Below are 17,736 nucleotides of genomic sequence, written 5' to 3' on the forward strand. Positions count from 1 at the left end.
TACCAATGCTATCTATCTTTCAAAGAACTAGTATTATTGGTGTTGGTCTTGATTTTCTCTATTGATTTCTTTTCAATTTCATTGACTTCTGCAATAATTTTTATTTCTTTTGTTTTGCTTACTTCAGATTTAATTTGTTCTTTTACTAGTTTCCTAAGGTGGAATCTTAGATGATTTTAGATCTTTCTTCTTTTCTAATATCCAAATTTAATTCTAAGTACTGCTTTTACTGAATCACACAAATTTTGGTAACTTGTGTTTTCATTTTCATTTAGGTTAAAATAATTTTTAAATTTCTCTTGAGAGTTCCTCTTTAACCAATGTATCATTTAAAAGTGTTTTCTTTAATCACCAAGCATTTGGGGAAATTTCAGCATTCTAATCATGATTTCTATTATAATTCCACTGTGGTTTAATAATAGTCACTATATGATTTCTATTCTTTCAAATTTGTTAAGGTGTCTTTTCTGGCCCCAAATGTGGTCTACCTTAATGAATGCTCCATATGAGCTTTCATGCATGCTTTCTGAAGGGAAGCTGGATGTAATTCTTATCTTTGTTCCACCATAAGTATGGCATTTTCTTCCGTCTGCTTTCTTTCAAGATTCTTTTTGTTTTTCTGAGCTTGAATATATGCCAAAGTGTCATTTGGATTTTGGCGGGGGTGGGGGGGGGGGAAGGGGAATCATTTATCATGATTGAGGTTATCTGAGTCTCCTGGATCTGTGGTTTGGTATCTGAAATTAATTTGGAGAAATTCTCAGTCATCACTGCTTCAAATACTGCTTCTGTTCCTTTTGCCCTACCTTCCCCTTCCTGTATTCTCATTTACACGTTATGTGCTTTGTAGTTGTCTCATAGTTCTTAGATATTATGTTTTGAGGGTTTTGGGTTGTTTTTTTTTTCAGTCTTTTCTGTTGCTTTTGGTTTTGGAAGTTTTTTCTTTTTTACTAAAGTATTTTTTAATTAACTGTCTCACACACCTAACACTATTTTTAATTCTAATTTTTTTAAGTTTATTTATTTTGAGAGAGACAGAGACAGAGAGGGAGAGACAGCACAAGCAGGGGAGGAGCAGAGAGAGAATCCCAAGCAGGCCATGCGCTGTCAGTATAGAGCCCGATGCAGGGCTCGATCTCACAAATTGTGAGATCATGACCTGAGCTGAAATCAACCAACTGAGCCACCAAGCCACCCTGAATTTTTATTTTTTATTTACGTACAGTTGACATGCAATATTATATTAGTTTCAGGTATACAACATAGTGATTTCACAATTCTATACGTTGTGAAATGCTCACCATAAGTGTAGTTATCATCTGTCATCATAAAAAGTTATTACAGTATTATTGACTATATTCCCTATGCACGTAACACCCTCATGACTTATTTATTTTATAACTAGTAGTTTGTACCCTTTTGTCCCCTTCACCTATTTCACTCATCTCTCCCTCATGTCCCCCTGGCAACCATCAATTTGTTCTCTGTATTTGTGAGTCTATTTCAGGGGTTTGGTGGGGGAGTTTCTTTTTCAATATCTTGAAGCTCAGAGATGCTTTCTTCAGTCATGTCCAGTATAGTAATAAGCCCATCAAAGGTATTTTTCATTTCTACTGCAGTGTTTTTAACCTCTAGTATTTCTTTTTTAGTCTTTCTTAGAATTTCTCTCTGCTTAAATTGTCCTCTCTTCTTGCATGCTGTCAACTTTATCCATTAGAACACTTAGCATATTTATCAAATTGTTTTAAATTTCCAGTGTAACAATTCCAATATCCCTAGCATATCTGAGTCTAACTCCAATGTTTGCTCTGTCTCTTCAAACCATATTTTACCTTTTAGTAAGTCCTGTAGTTTTACTTGACAGCTAGACATGATATAGACAGAGTATATGGAACTGTTATAAATAGGCCTTTAGTAATATGGTAATAAGGTATGAGAGAAGGAGAACATTCTCTACTCCCATGATTATGTCTGTCTTTTATTGTACCAGGGCCTGTTAACTTTAAACTTCACAAGTGCTTCTCAGGCTCTTTTCTTCCCTGAGGTAGGACAGAATGGCTAAAATGGGCTGGAGTTGAGTATTTCCCTTCTCTCTCCCTTCCTTCAGGTGAAAGATTAAAGGGAAGGTATTTTCCTTCCCTCAAGTCAATTAATCTCTGCTAAACCACCAGCATATTAGGCTCTGATTAAATACTTTTGCCTCAGGGCAGGCATCTTTATATTTCAAAATGGTTCCTTATCCCCTCCTCATGCTGGAAGTAGAAGTGTGGCAAGATTTTTCTCTGGCATTCAATATAAGAACATGGTCAAGCTCTTGGAGGTAAAACTTAACAAAGTGTGGGGATATCCTGTAGTTTTGACTCTAAGCCTTGTCCACACTGAACCTCCAGAGATGCAGGTTTTCTTATCCCAGTACTGGTTTCTACAGAGGTTTCTGCTTATAGGTATCTGGTCTAGTAACCTGTAAGTCTCTACTTGCCTGTCTGTTTCTCCACTTTTAGGGGCTGCAGTTTGCCCTTTTATTTCACTTGTCTTACAGATCCTAAGAAGAGTTGCTAATTTTTCAGTTTGTTCAGATTTTGACTTTTTGTTAGGATGGAGTGAGTGTTGACTTCCAACCTTCTTATGTACAGTACCAAAAACCATAAGTATAATGGACAACTGTATGCAACTTTACATTAATAAGTTCAACAACTTAGATCAAATGGACAAACTACTTGAAAGACACAGATTACCAAAACTGATGGAAGATATATGACTTCACTTATGAATATTATCATTTGAATAAGAAAAACCCAATCATCTAGAAATCCCTTCAAAAATAGAAAAGGGACTAGTTCTCAAACTCATTTAATGAGGCCAACATTCTCTTGATACCAAAACCAGACAAAGACATTGTAAGGTAACTACAGATCAATATTCATCATAAGCATAAATGTGACAATCCTTTATAAAGAGCTAGTAAATTAAATCTAACGATATATAGAAAAGATAATAAATACTAAGGAAAGGGTGTTTATTCCAGGAATATAAGCTTGATTTAATATTCAAAAATTATTATAGATCCTCAATAGAATATTAGCAAACAAAATTCAACAACACATTAAAAGAGTTATACCCTATGATTGAGATTTATTCCCAAGTTGCACATATGGTTCAATTTTCCCAAATGAATCAACATAATACACTTCGTTAACAAAATGAAAATTAAAAATAGCATCATTTTGATAGATCCAGAAAAAGCATTTGATAAAACTCAACATCCATTTTTGATAAAAACGTTCAACAAAATGGGTATAGGGAGCACATACCTAAATACAATAAAAGCTATATATGACAAAGTCAAAAGTTGCAAGCTTTTCTTCTAAGTTCAAGAACATGACAAGTGTCTCAGACTTTGAGTCTGGAATTCTCTCTTGTCCAGCAAGAGAGTGGACACAGAATTGAATACGAGAGAGGCTGATATCCGGGAGGAGACAAGAGCCCCAAACAGAGGTTTTGTCTCTATTTTATTGAGCTCTCAAGGTTTTACAAATGCAGTGAATGCGCAGAAGAAAACAATAAGATAGTGACCATTAATTTGTGTAAGAAGCAAAGGGTTTGGGAAGCGAGTGGCATTAGAAGTTGAGATTAAAGCACAATGCTATATTGGTGCCAGATGCCAGGTGAACAGTGTTTCTCTGTGACAATAGAGCCAACTAGCTGTTATCTCTGAAGTTTAAGATTGCTGGAGCATGCTGCCTCAAGGCTAACAAAGCACCCTTTTCATTAGCTAACCTTGGGCACTTTCACCCCATAGCAGCTTTCCACCTCTAATTGTTCTCAAATGCTTTCATCCTGTGGAGACAGCCTTTTGCCCTAAGCCTTGTTTTAGTTAGTGATTAACTTTGGGCGCTTTCACCCAGGTGGCGGCTTTCCACCTCTATGCTTTGTCTTACTTAATGACTGGCCTTGGGCACTTTTGCCCTGTAGTGGCTTTCTGCCCTAAGCCTTGTTAACCCACTGGTGCAAGCATACAGAATTCTTAAACTTATTTCCCACAGACAAGGATGTCTACTCTCACGAATTTTATTAAGCATAGTATTGTAAGTACTAGCCAGAGAAGCTAGGCAAGAAAAAGAAATAAAAGGTATTTATGTTGATAAGGAGGAAATAAAATTGTCACTATTTTCAGATGACATGATACTATATAGCCCTAAAGACTCCACCAAAATACTGTAAGAATAAGTGAATTTAGTAAAGTTGCAGAGTATAAAATCAATATATAGAAATCTGATGTATTTCTATATGCTAATAACTATCAGAAAGGAAAACCTAAAAAATAATCTCATTTATAATTACATCAAAAAAAATCCAGTATTAAATTTAACCAAGAAGGTGAAAGACCTGTACACTATAAAAACTTCAAGACACTGATGAAAGAAATTGAAGAAAACATTGAATACATGGATAGATATTCTATGCTCAAGGATTGGAAGAATATTGCTAAAATGTCCATAATGTGCAAAGCAATCTACTGATTCAGTGCAATCCATATCAAAATTCCAATGACATTTTTCATGGAACTAGAACAAACAGTTCTCAAATTTGTATGAAACCATAAAAGAACCAAACAGCCAAAGAAATCCTGAGAAAGAACAAAGCTAGAGGTATCATACTCTGATTTCAAACTACATTACAAAGTAACAGTAATCAAAAAAGTATGGTATTGGCATAAAAACAGACATATATATCAATAGAACAAGAGAACCCAGAAAAGAAAAATGCACATACATGGTCAATAATACACAATAAAGGAGCTAAGAATAAATAACAGAGAAAGGACAGGGTCTTCAGTAAATAGTATTAAGAAGACTGGACAGTCACATGCAAAAGAATGAAACTGGAACACTATCTTACACCATATATAAAAATTAACCAAAAATGGATTATAGACAAGACACCATAAAAGTCCTGGAAGGAAACACAGGTGGTAAGCTCCTTTACATTGGTCTTGGTGAAGATTTTTTTGGATTTGGCACCAAAAAATCAACAAGTGTGAACACATCAAACTAGCAAACTTCTGCACAGCAAAAGAAACCATTAACAAAATGAAAAGGCAACTACTAGGAGAGAGAAAATATTTGCAAATCATACATCTGATAAAAGGGTAATCTCCAAAATACAAAGAACTCATACAACTCAAAAACAAACAAAAAATCTGATTAAAAAATGGGCAGAAGATCTGAACACTTTTCAATGATGACATATAGATGGGGAACATACACATGAAAAGATGTATAATGTCACTAATCATCAGAGAAATGCAAATCAAAACCACAATGAGATATCACCTCACACCTGTCAGAATGGCTATCAAAAAGACAAGAAGTAACAACTGTTGGTGAGGATGTGGAACAAAGGGAACCCTTGTGCTGGGAATGTAATCTGGCATAGCCACTATGGAAAGCAGTATGGAGGTTCCACAAAAAAACAAAACAAAACTTAAAATTAAAGTACTATACGATCCAGTAATTACACTTCTGGTATTTACTCAAAGAAAGTGAAAACACTAACTTGAAAAGATATGTGCACCCCATGTTCACTGCAGCATTATTTACAATAGCCAAGATATAGAAACAACCTAAGTGTCTATCAACAGGTGAATGGATAAAGAAAATGTGGGGTGTGTATAAGTATATATACACAATAGAATATTACTCAGCCGTAAAAATGAATAAAATTTTGCCATTTGCAACAACACAGATGGACTCTGAGGGCATTATGCTAAGTGAAATAAGTCAAACAAACACAAATACCATATGATCTCATTTTGGTAACAACAACAAAACGACCAAAAAAAAAAAAAAAAAAAAACAAACCAAAAACCCAAAATCAACCAAGCTCTTCACAAAGAATAGACTGGTGATTGTCACAGGTGGGGGATGAAGGTGGGCAAAATGGTTGAAGAGAGTTAAAAAGTACAAACTTCTGGGGCATGAGGGTGGCTCAGTCAGTTACGCAATTTTGGCTCAGGTCATGATCTCACAGTTCATGGGTTTGAGCCCCATGTCAGGCTCTGTGTTGACAGCTCAGAGCCTGGAGCCTGCTTTGGATTCTGTGTCTCCCTCTCTCTCTGTCCCTCCCCTGCTTGTGCTATCTCTCCCTCTCCCTCTCTCTCTCTCTCAAAAATAAATAAACATTAAAAAAATTTTTTTAAAAAGTACAAACTTCTTGTTATAAAATAAATGTGATGGGGATGTAGTGTACTATGTATTTGAAAGTGACTACGAGAGCAAATCTTAAAGAAAAAGAAAAAAATTCAGTAACTATGTATGGTGACAGATGTTAATGATTTATTGTAGTGATCATTTCACAATACATAAAAATATCAAATCATTATGTTGTATGTCAATTATTCCCCAATAATCAATACAGAGTTGTGTAGATTTTGTGGGTGAACTGTATAGTATGTGAATATCTCAATAAAGCTGTTATAAAAATCAATATAACGTACTACATTGATAAAATTAAAAGGCCCATTTCAATAGATGCAGAAAAAGGCATCTGAGGAGAGAGACGGAAGAGCAGGACTCACAGCGCGTCCTGCTGATCACTTAGATTCCACGTACACCTGCCTAAAGAACCCAGAAAACCACCAGAAGATTAGCAGAACGGAGTCTCCGGAGCCAAGCGCAGAAGCCCACGGAAGAGGGTAGGAAGGGCTGCGAGGCGGTGTGTGCTCCACAGACTCACGGGAGGGAGCCTGGGCGGAGGGGCGGCTCGCGGCCAAGCAGAGCCCCCGAGTCTGGCTGGCAAAAGCGGAGGGGCCTGACGGACTGTGTTCTGACAGCAAGCGCGACTTAGCGTCTGGGAGGTCATAAGTTAACAGCTCTGCTCAGAAAGCGGGGGGGCTGGAGGACAAAGGGAGGGAGAGCTGCTGAGCCCCCGGACGACAGAGCTCAGTTTGGTGGGGAACAAAGGCGCTCGCCAGCGCCATCTCCCCCGCCCATCCCCCAGCCAAAATCCCAAAGAGAACCAGTTCCTGCCAGGGAACTTGCTCACTCTGCACAAACACCCAACTCTGTGCTTCTGCGGAGCCAAACCTCCGCAGGCAGCGGATCTGACTCCCTCCCGCTGCCACAGGGCCCCTCCTGAAGTGGATCACCTAAGGAGAAGCGAGCTAAGCCTGCCCCTCCTGCCCCCGTGCACCTTGCCTACTCACCCCAGCTAATACGCCAGATCCCCAGCACCACAAGCCTGGCAGTGTGCAAGTAGCCCAGATGGGCCACACCACCCCACAGTGAATCCCACCCCTAGGAGAGGGGAAGAGAAGGCACACACCAGTCTGACTGTGGCCCCAGCGGTGGGCTGGGGGCAGACATCAGGTCGGACTGCGGCCCCGCCCACCAACTCCAGTTATACACCACAGCACAGGGGAAGTGCCCTGCAGGTCCTCACCACTCCAGGGACTATCCAAAATGACCAAACGGAAGAATTCCCCTCAACAGAATCTCCAGGAAATAACAACAGCTAATGAACCGATCAAAAAGGATTTAAATAATATAACAGAAAGTGAATTTAGAATAACAGTCATAAAATTAATCGCTGGGCTTGAAAACAGTATAGAGGACAGCAGAGAATCTCTTGCTACAGAGATCAAGGGACTAAGGAACAGTCACGAGGAGCTGAAAAGCGCTTTAAACGAAATGCAAAACAAAATGGAAACAACGACAGCTCGGATTGAAGAGGCAGAGGAGAGAATAGGTGAACTAGAAGATAAAGTTATGGAAAAAGAGGAAGCTGAGAGAAAGAGAGATAAAAAAAATCCAGGAGTATGAGGGGAAAATTAGAGACCTAAGTGATACACTAAAAAGAAATAATATACGCATAATTGGTATCCCAGAGGAGGAAGAGAGAGGGAAAGGTGCTGAAGGGGTACTTGAACAAATTATAGCTGAGAACTTCCCTGAACTGGGGAAGCAAAAAGGCATTGAAATCCAAGAGGCACAGAGAACTCCCTTCAGACGTAATTTGAATCGATCTTCTGCACGACATATCATAGTGAAACTGGCAAAATACAAGGATAAAGAGAAAATTCTGAAAGCAGCAAGGGATAAACGTGCCCTCACATATAAAGGGAGACCTATAAGACTCGTGATTGATCTCTCTTTTGAAACTTGGCAGGCCAAAAAGGATTGGCACGATATCTTCAGTGTGCTAAACAGAAAAAATATGCAGCCGAGAATCCTTTATCCAGCAAGTCTGTCATTTAGAATAGAAGGAGAGATAAAGGTCTTCCCAAACAAACAAAAACTGAAGGAATTTGTCACCACGAAACCAGCCCTACAAGAGATCCTAAGGGGGATCCTGTGAGACAAAGTACCAGAGACATCGCTACAAGCATAAAACATACAGACAACACAATGACTCTAAACCCGTATCTTTCTATAATAACACTGAATGTAAATGGATTAAATGCGCCAACCAAAAGACATAGGGTATCAGAATGGATAAAAAAACAAGACCCATCTATTTGCTGTCTACAAGAGACTCATTTTAGATCTGAGGACACCTTTAGATTGAGAGTGAGGGGATGGAGAACTATTTATCATGCTCCTGGAAGCCAAAAGAAAGCTGGAGTAGCCATACTTATATCAGACAAACTAGACTTTAAATTAAAGGCTCTAACAAGAGATGAAGAAGGGCATTATATAATAATCACAGGGTCTATCCACCAGGAAGAGCTAACTATTATAAATGTCTATGCGCCAAATACCCGAGCCCCCAGATATATAAAACAATTACTCATAAACATAAGCAACCTTATTGATAAGAATGTGGTCATTGCAGGGGACTTTAACACCCCACTTCCAGAAATGGATAGATCATCTAGACACACAGTCAATAAAGAAACAAGGGCCCTGAATGATACATTGGATCAGATGGACTTGACAGATATATTTAGAACTCTGCATCCCAAAGCAACAGAATATACTTTCTTCTCGAGTGCACATGGAACATTCTCCAAGATAGATCATATACTGGGTCACAAAACAGCCCTTCATAAGTTTACAAGAATTGAAATTATACCATGCATACTTTCAGACCACAATGCTATGAAGCTTGAAATCAACCACAGGAAAAAGTCTGGAAAACCTCCAAAAGCATGGAGGTTAAAGAACACCCTACTAACGAATGAGTGGGTCAACCAGGCAATTAGAGAAGAAATTAAAAAATATATGGAAACAAACGAAAATGAAAATACAACAATCCAAACGCTTTGGGATGCAGCGAAGGCAGTCCTGAGAGGAAAATACATTGCAATCCAGGCCTATCTCAAGAAACAAGAAAAATCCCAAATACAAAATCTAACAGCACACCTAAAGGAAATAGAAGCAGAACAGCAAAGGCAGCCTAAACCCAGCAGAAGAAGAGAAATAATAAAGATCAGAGCAGAAATAAACAATATAGAATCTAAAAAAACTGTAGAGCAGATCAACGAAACCAAGAGTTGGTGTTTTGAAAAAATAAACAAAATTGACAAACCTCTAGCCAGGCTTCTCAAAAAGAAAAGGGAGATGACCCAAATAGATAAAATCATGAATGAAAATGGAATGATTACAACCAATCCCTCAGAGATACAATTATCAGGGAATACTATGAAAAATTATATGCCAGCAAATTGGACAACCTGGAAGAAATGGACAAATTTCTAAACACCCACACTCTGCCAAAACTCAATCAGGAGGAAATAGAAAGCTTGAACAGACCCATAACCAGCGAAGAAATTGAATCGGTTATCAAAAATCTCCCAACAAATAAGAGTCCAGGACCAGATGGCTTCCCAGGGGAGTTCTACCAGACATTTAAAGCAGAGATAATACCTATCCTTCTCAAGCTATTCCAAGAAATAGAAAGGGAAGGAAAACTTCCAGACTCATTCTATGAAGCCAGTATTACTTTGATTCCTAAACCAGACAGAGACCCAGTAAAAAAAGAGAACTACAGGCCAATATCCCTGATGAATATGGATGCAAAAATTCTTAATAAGATACTAGCAAATCGAATTCAACAGCATATAAAAAGAATTATTCACCATGATCAAGTGGGATTCATTCCTGGGATGCAGGGCTGGTTCAACATTCGCAAATCGATCAACGTGATACATCACATTAACAAAAAAAAAGAGAAGAACCATATGATCCTGTCAATCGATGCAGAAAAGGCCTTTGACAAAATCCAGCACCTTTCTTAATAAAAACCCTTGAGAAAGTCGGGATAGAAGGAACATACTTAAAGATCATAAAGGCCATTTATGAAAAGCCCACAGCTAACATCATCCTCAACGGGGAAAAACTGAGAGCTTTTTCCCTGAGATCAGGAACACGACAGGGATGCCCACTGTCACCGCTGCTGTTTAATATAGTGCTGGAAGTTCTAGCATCAGCAATCAGACAACAAAAGGAAATCAAAGGCATCAAAATTGGCAAAGATGAAGTCAAGCTTTCGCTTTTTGCAGATGACATGATATTATACATGGAAAATCCGATAGACTCCACCAGAAGTCTGCTAGAACTGATACATGAATTCAGCAAAGTTGCAGGATACAAAATCAATGTGCAGAAATCAGTTGCATTCTTATACACTAACAATGAAGCAACAGAAAGACAAATGAAGAAACTGATCCCATTCACAATTGCACCAAGAAGCATCAAATACCTAGGAATAAATCTAACCAAAGATGTAAAAGATCTGTATGCTGAAAACTATAGAAAGCTTATGCAGGTAATTGAAGAAGATATAAAGGAATGGAAAGACATTCCCTGCTCATGGATTGGAAGAATAAATATTGTCAAAATGTCAATACTACCCAAAGCTATCTCCACATTCAATGCAATCCCAATCAAAATTGCACCAGCATTCTTCTCGAAACTAGAACAAGCAATCCTAAAATTCATATGGAACCACAAAAGGCCCCGAATAGCCAAAGTAATTTTGAAGAAGAAGACCAAAGCAGGAGGCATCACAATCCCCGACTTTAGCCTCTACTACAAAGCTGTCATCATCAAGACAGCATGGTATTGGCACAAAAACAGACACATAGACCAATGGAATAGAATAGAAACCCCAGAACTAGACCCACAAACGTATGGCCAACTCATCTTTGACAAAGCAGGAAAGAACATCCAATGGAAAAAAGACAGTCTCTTTAACAAATGGTGCTGGGAGAACTGGGCAGCAACATGCAGAAGGTTGAAACTAGACCACTTTCTCACACCATTCACAAAAATAAACTCAAAATGGATAAAGGACCTGAATGTGAGACAGGAAACCATCAAAACCTTAGAGGAGAAAGCAGGAAAAGACCTCTCTGACCTCAGCCGTAGCAATCTCTTACTCGACACATCCCCAAAGGCAAGGGAATTAAAAGCAAAAGTGAATTACTGGGACCTTATGAAGATAAAAAGCTTCTGCACAGCAAAGGAAACAACCAACAAAACTAAAAGGCAACCAACGGAATGGGAAAAGATATTTGCAAATGACACATCGGACAAAGGGTTAGTATCCAAAATCTATAAAGAGCTCATCAAACTCCACACCCGAAAAACAAATAACCCAGTGAAGAAATGGGCAGAAAACATGAATAGACACTTCTCTAAAGAAGACATCCGGATGGCCAACAGGCACATGAAAAGATGTTCAACGTCGCTCCTTATCAGGGAAATACAAATCAAAACCACACTCAGATACCACCTCACGCCAGTCAGAGTGGCCAAAATGAAGAAATCAGGAGACTATAGATGCTGGAGAGGATGTGGAGAAACAGGAACCCTCTTGCACTGTTGGTGGGAATGCAAATTGGTGCAGCCGCTCTGGAAAGCAGTGTGGAGGTTCCTCAGAAAATTAAAAATAGACCTACCCTATGACCCAGCAATAGCACTGCTAGGAATTTATCCAAGGGATACAGGAGTACTGATGCATAGGGGCACCTGTACCCCAATGTTTATAGCGGCACTCTCAACAATAGCCAAATTATGGAAAGAGCCTAAATGTCCATCAACTGATGAATGGATAAAGAAATTGTGGTTTATATACACAATGGAATACTACGTGGCAATGAGAAAGAATGAAATATGGCCTTTTGTAGCAACATGGATGGAACTGAAGAGTGTGATGCTAAGTGAAATAAGCCATACAGAGAAAGACAGATACCATATGGTTTCACTCTTATGTGGATCCTGAGAAACATAACAGAAACCCATGGGGGAGGGGAAGGAAAAAAAAAAAAAAAAAGAGGTTAGAGTGGGAGAGAGCCAAAGCATAAGAGACTGTTAAAAACTGAGAACAAACTGAGGGTTGATGGGGGGTGGGAGGGAGGGCAGGGTGGGTGATGGGTATTGAGGAGGGCACCTCTTGGGATGAGCACTGGGTGTTGTATGGAAACGAATTTGACAGTAAATTTCATATATTAAAAAATAAAAAATAAAAAAAAAAATTTTGCTGAAGATAACAATGAAAAGAAATAAATATTATATAATTAAAAAAAAACCTGTTTTTATTCTCAGATATGTTTATGTACATAAAGAAATCTTATAAATGCACAAAACTATTAGAGCTCATAAGTCTGTTTGTTTTTTTTTTTTTTTAAACCAAAGTGCTAACAGAGTATAATGGGAAAAGAAACCTTTTCAGCAATAGTGTTGGAACAACTGGTTACCTGTACGGAAACATAAATTTGGGCCTAGGCATCTGCCCATTAGTTTATTTGAGATCAGTCATAGCCTAAATGCAAAAGTAAAACTTAACAAAACTTCTAAAAAATACATAAGAGGCTTTTTTAAACCTTTGTTTAGGCAGAGATCTCTTAGAAACCAAAAACCCAAAATAGACATCATCACAAGTAAAAACCTTTCCTTATCAAAGGCTATCTTCAAGAAAATGTATAGACAATTTCCAGACTACAAGATAACATTTGCAATGCATATGTGACAAAGAACTTTGTAGTCAAAACATATAAAAAAACTCAAAAGTAAGGTAACAACTTTTAAAATAGGCAAAAACCTTCAATGCACATTTCATAAAGAAAGATACCAAATGGTTAAAAAGCACATAAAGAGATGTTTGATATAATTTGTCACTAAGGAAATGTAAATTAGAATTGCAATGAGATGACACTACACTCTCACTGAAAATAGGGCAAAATTTTAAGAACTAACAACATTAAGTATGTACTAGCAAGATTGTGGAGAAACTGGAACTCCCACAGATTGCTGACAGGAGTGCATAAGAGTACAACCACTATGGAAAATGGTGTGGTATTCCACTTTTAGGTATTTACCCAGCAGAAATGAAAATGCATATATACCCAAAGACCTGGCAGGAGCTTAACTTACAAATGCTAACTGGAAACCCAAAGTCTATCAACAGATGAATAAATAACAATTATAGGATATGCACACAATGGATATGTGCAACAATAAAAAGAAACAAACTATCTCACATGCAACAACACTGATATATCTCAAAAACAATACACTTAGTAAAAGAAGTTAGCCACAAAGGAGTCTGATTTCATTTGTATGCCTTTCCAGAACAGGAAAAAGAAATCCATAATGACAGAAAGCAGATCAGTGATTACCAAGCACTAGGGCTGGTGAGAAACTGACTGGAAAGAGGTACAAAGACAATTTTGATGGGTGTGGATTACATGAGTACCTAGATTTGTCAAAGTCAACAAACCCTACATTGGAGATCTCTACATTTCACCTAAATATATCATACCACAATGAAGAAAAAAGTCTATAGATATAGGTAGGTATGCATAAAGAGGATATTTAAGCCAAATTATTAACAACAGAATTATAGGTATTTTTCCTATAATTTTAAGATTTTATTTAATAAATTACCATTACTTATATTAACAAAAAAACAAAAAAAAAAAAAAGAAAAAACAAGTTAAGCTCTCAAGGAGAGCCTCATTGAAAAGGTGACATTTGAACAAAGACCGAAGGAGATAAGGGAGCTAAGTGTATGGATATATGTGGGGAGAGGAAACCTGAGGTGTAAAGAGCCCTCAGGTTTTGAGAAGTGACATGACTGACTTACATTTTAATAGGCTCACTCTGGATAGAGTATTTAGAATAGACAAGGAGGCAAAGGCAGAAATAAGGATACTAATCACAGAGCTAGTACAGTAACTCAGGTGAAAGATGATAAAGGATTGGTTCAGGGTAAGCAGTGAAGTTAGAGAGAGGTAGTCAAATTTTGAACATTTGTAGTTGGACTGGATGTGAGATGTGGGAGAAAGAAAGGTCAAGTAAGGGTTTTGGCATAAAAGGTGGAATAAAGTATCTATTTACTGTGACAGAGAAGACTATGGGGTCAAAGAGGGGTTCTGGAAACAGCAAGAGCTTGTGTTTGAGTAAAACTGCAGATATAAAATTGGTAGTCATCACCAAGTAGAGGACATTTAGAACCACAGATAGTGGGAGCTTACCAAGGAAATATGTACATAGAGAAAAAAGAGCTTACAAAAATGGGCTGTATAGCATTTCAGTGTCAGGAGGTAAGTTCTTAGCATAAACTAGAAATGAAGGTCAGTAATACCCTCAAGTGCACTGTGAAACTATTTTTAGAAACTTAGTGGGATCTCAAAAAATACAATAAAAAAAGCCTTTTCTATTCTTTGCTTGAATGAATACTCTGAAGTTTTCATTGATTCTGTAAGATGAAATGGACACCTTTGATTACAATCTGAAATTGGAAACTACTGAGTGATAACCATCATTCACTGTTATTCTAGAACTATATTGCTATAATCCCATGGGATCAAGCTTCTCCAACTTTCAAGACATTTGCTGATAAAGGTAAAACAACACATTTAGATTACCTACTCCCAAATAGCAAAAATCATCTACTACTGAGGAACTACATTTGTGTCCTGAATAAGACTCATCAGTCATCAGATGATGCTACAAGCATGTAAGGCAATGATGTACTACATAGCTGTCTGATCCTCAGATGGTACTTTGGAGGCTGATGATAAACTACGGGTCTGACAACTCACTTTCCATTTCAAGATATTTCTTGAACTTTTTCTTGTTGTGACAGCAACCAAATTGATTAAACCTAGTCATGGGATTTGACACTATAGCCAGCAGACTTCTATTTGTTGATTGCTATTGATTTTCTTTGATACCTCATTTAAAAATCAATAGTTGGAAAGAAAAATAGGCTTAGTTTACACATACTTAAACATACTACTGTATGCTGGAGGAGGCACAGGTTTGGCAAGGCTTTGGCATCCAATTATAAGAAGAGCTCTTAACAGGTGAAAGCAAGGGCTTTAGATCGATACGCAGTTTTCTTTCTCAATCAAAGAAAGTGGCTATAAATTAGGCTCATCAGTATTATTTTCAAAGCTTTCTTGAAGCAAACAAGTTTAAACTTTTTGGGAGGGCACAGGGTCTTCCTTAGATATACATTAGCAAGGATATATCACTAAAGTTTTTGTTTTCTTTTCTTTTTAAGGATATTTATGGTACCTGGAGTTCATCCGGGCTTTTATCTTTTTGGCTTTTTTTTTATTTTTCTGCCTCTCTTCTCCATCTTTCAATGGTTCTGGTAGAGCTGCACTTTCAACCACAATGTCAATAATATACTTCTTTAATGAAAGATGCTCCTGCAAGATAAATAAATGATAATAACATTGATGATGGTTAAAGAATAACATAGCATTGCTACAGACTACAGTGAGTATAAAAAAGTATATAGATAAAAGTAAAGTAATATTTACGAAATTCTGTTTTTCACAATTCCTTTGGAAAACACTGAAGAAATGTTTTACTTAAGATTTTCATGGACTTATCAAACCTTTTCTGTACATCAACTGTTATAAATGCTAAGGATACAAGGACATATCCCTATCCCTCACAACCACACAGCATTGAGAGGTAAAAAAAAAAAATGTATGTGTATATGTAAATGTACATATGTATATATGTGTGTGAGTGTGTGTGTGTGTGTGTGTGTGTGTATACACACACATACACACACAAATCTATAATATCCAGTAGTAAGTGTCGATTAGAAAGATGGGATGCTATAGGAGCCCAAAAGGGAAACAAAAGCAATGTTCACTGGGGGTAAAGGGGAAAGGTTTCAAGAAGAAGTACCATGTCTGCTATCTCTTGAAGAATGGACTGAATTTGAACATACAGATATTAGATATATGAGTGTTTGTTTGAGCTGAGTGTTGGGAAAGGTGGCAGAAAGGAAAAATAAAAAAAAGGCATTTCAGAACACACAAAAAGAGATGAAAGTAGAATGTGGTTACTGGAAACAGCGATGTGGTTTGGCTGGAGCGCACAGATTCTGGCCCCATGTCCCTCCTTATCAATGTTAGATTTTACAGCCCATTACTATAATCACTTCCTTGCATGTACACAGCATGTACATTCCCTTCCCCTCTCTTCTTTACTCATACTTGCATGGCAAAATCCCAATTCTAAATCCAACTCCCACCCTACTCTGTGCCCATACCTGGCCAGATTAATGTGGCTGTAATTATGAACTGTGTTGACTACTCTCACTTTAAATTTATGACATTACAAATGTCATACTCAAATGGCCCCTAGTATTGCCAGGCAATTAGGGAACCTTAAACTATTTTCTCCACACACTCTTTTCTAGAAGTTGTTTTAGATCTCCTCAAATTTCTAACACCCTTAGCCCTGTAGATCACTTCCTCTTTCCTGACACTTTTTCTTCACTAGGCTTCCAGACATTACACTATCCTCCTAACTTACCAGCTGCACCTTCTAAGTCTTCTTTGTTGGATTCTTTTGCTCTGCATGAGCAAATGTTGGAACATCCCAGAGCTATATACTTCTCTATCCAAACTCATTCATCAAGTGCAGTGACTTGAAATATTATTTATACACAGGCAATTCCCAAATTTTTAGCTCTAGCTCTGACCTCTCCTCTGAACTTCACTCCTATATCAAACTGTCTACTACAAATTTCCACTTAGATAAAGTATTTCCATCATAAGCATTTCCAAAATAATAGTCCACAACAAAATGCTTATGTTCCCCACATACAGTTACTCTTCCCAGAATGTTTCCCATTTCAAATGCAACTAGAAAAAAATACCCAGGTCTCAAATCAAACAAAAGCAATAATATAAATAAAGATAATCCTCTTACCATATCTTCTAAGGATACATGGTATAAAGCAAGTCATATGTGAAATCATTATCCATGTTACCATTTTTGAATGCTTAATTAATACATGATCAGCAAAGGGCTAACCTGAACACATTATTTCCTATAATCATCACAATACCATAAAACAGGTGGCCATATGTTTACATTTTACAAGATACTTAATAATGGTTCAGAGAGGTTTGGTATTATGTCCACAGCCACAAAGCTCAAGGTCAAACTAGCTGACTTCACAAGACCAAGCTATTCCCCTCCCCCGACACTGCCGATATAGACTGAGTCTGACATGTTAATTTCTATTTCTGCACCAAGAAAAAAGAATATTCCAAATGACACCTTCTACTTTATGGAAGGTCCAATATACTATTTTAAGTTACATGTAAATGTCATTTACATATCTAATAGAATCCACTAAAGATCACTATACACAAAGGTAGACACTATACAGAAAATCTTGGACTTTATCTAGAACTATCAAAAATCCTATCTTCTTAAAGAACAATACATCTACACACATGAATTATGCATT

The 17,736-nt window shown here is 37.4% G+C and overlaps 1 protein-coding gene across 5 annotated transcripts in view; it reads right to left on the reverse strand.

The window, feature by feature from the left end:
• The window catches only part of SCAPER (S-phase cyclin A associated protein in the ER), a 518,574-nt gene that overhangs the window by 274,699 nt on the left and 226,139 nt on the right, over window positions 1–17,736 (reverse strand). For all 5 annotated transcript variants that reach the window (XM_042941318.1, XM_042941317.1, XM_042941313.1 and 2 more), the window contains one exon: window positions 15,528–15,664. In XM_042941318.1, coding sequence (XP_042797252.1) covers window positions 15,528–15,664 — 137 coding nt within the window. The remainder of the gene's footprint in view (window positions 1–15,527; window positions 15,665–17,736) is intronic.

This window comes from Panthera leo, chromosome B3 (genome assembly GCF_018350215.1).
Source record: "Panthera leo isolate Ple1 chromosome B3, P.leo_Ple1_pat1.1, whole genome shotgun sequence".
NCBI lineage: Eukaryota > Metazoa > Chordata > Mammalia > Carnivora > Felidae > Panthera > Panthera leo.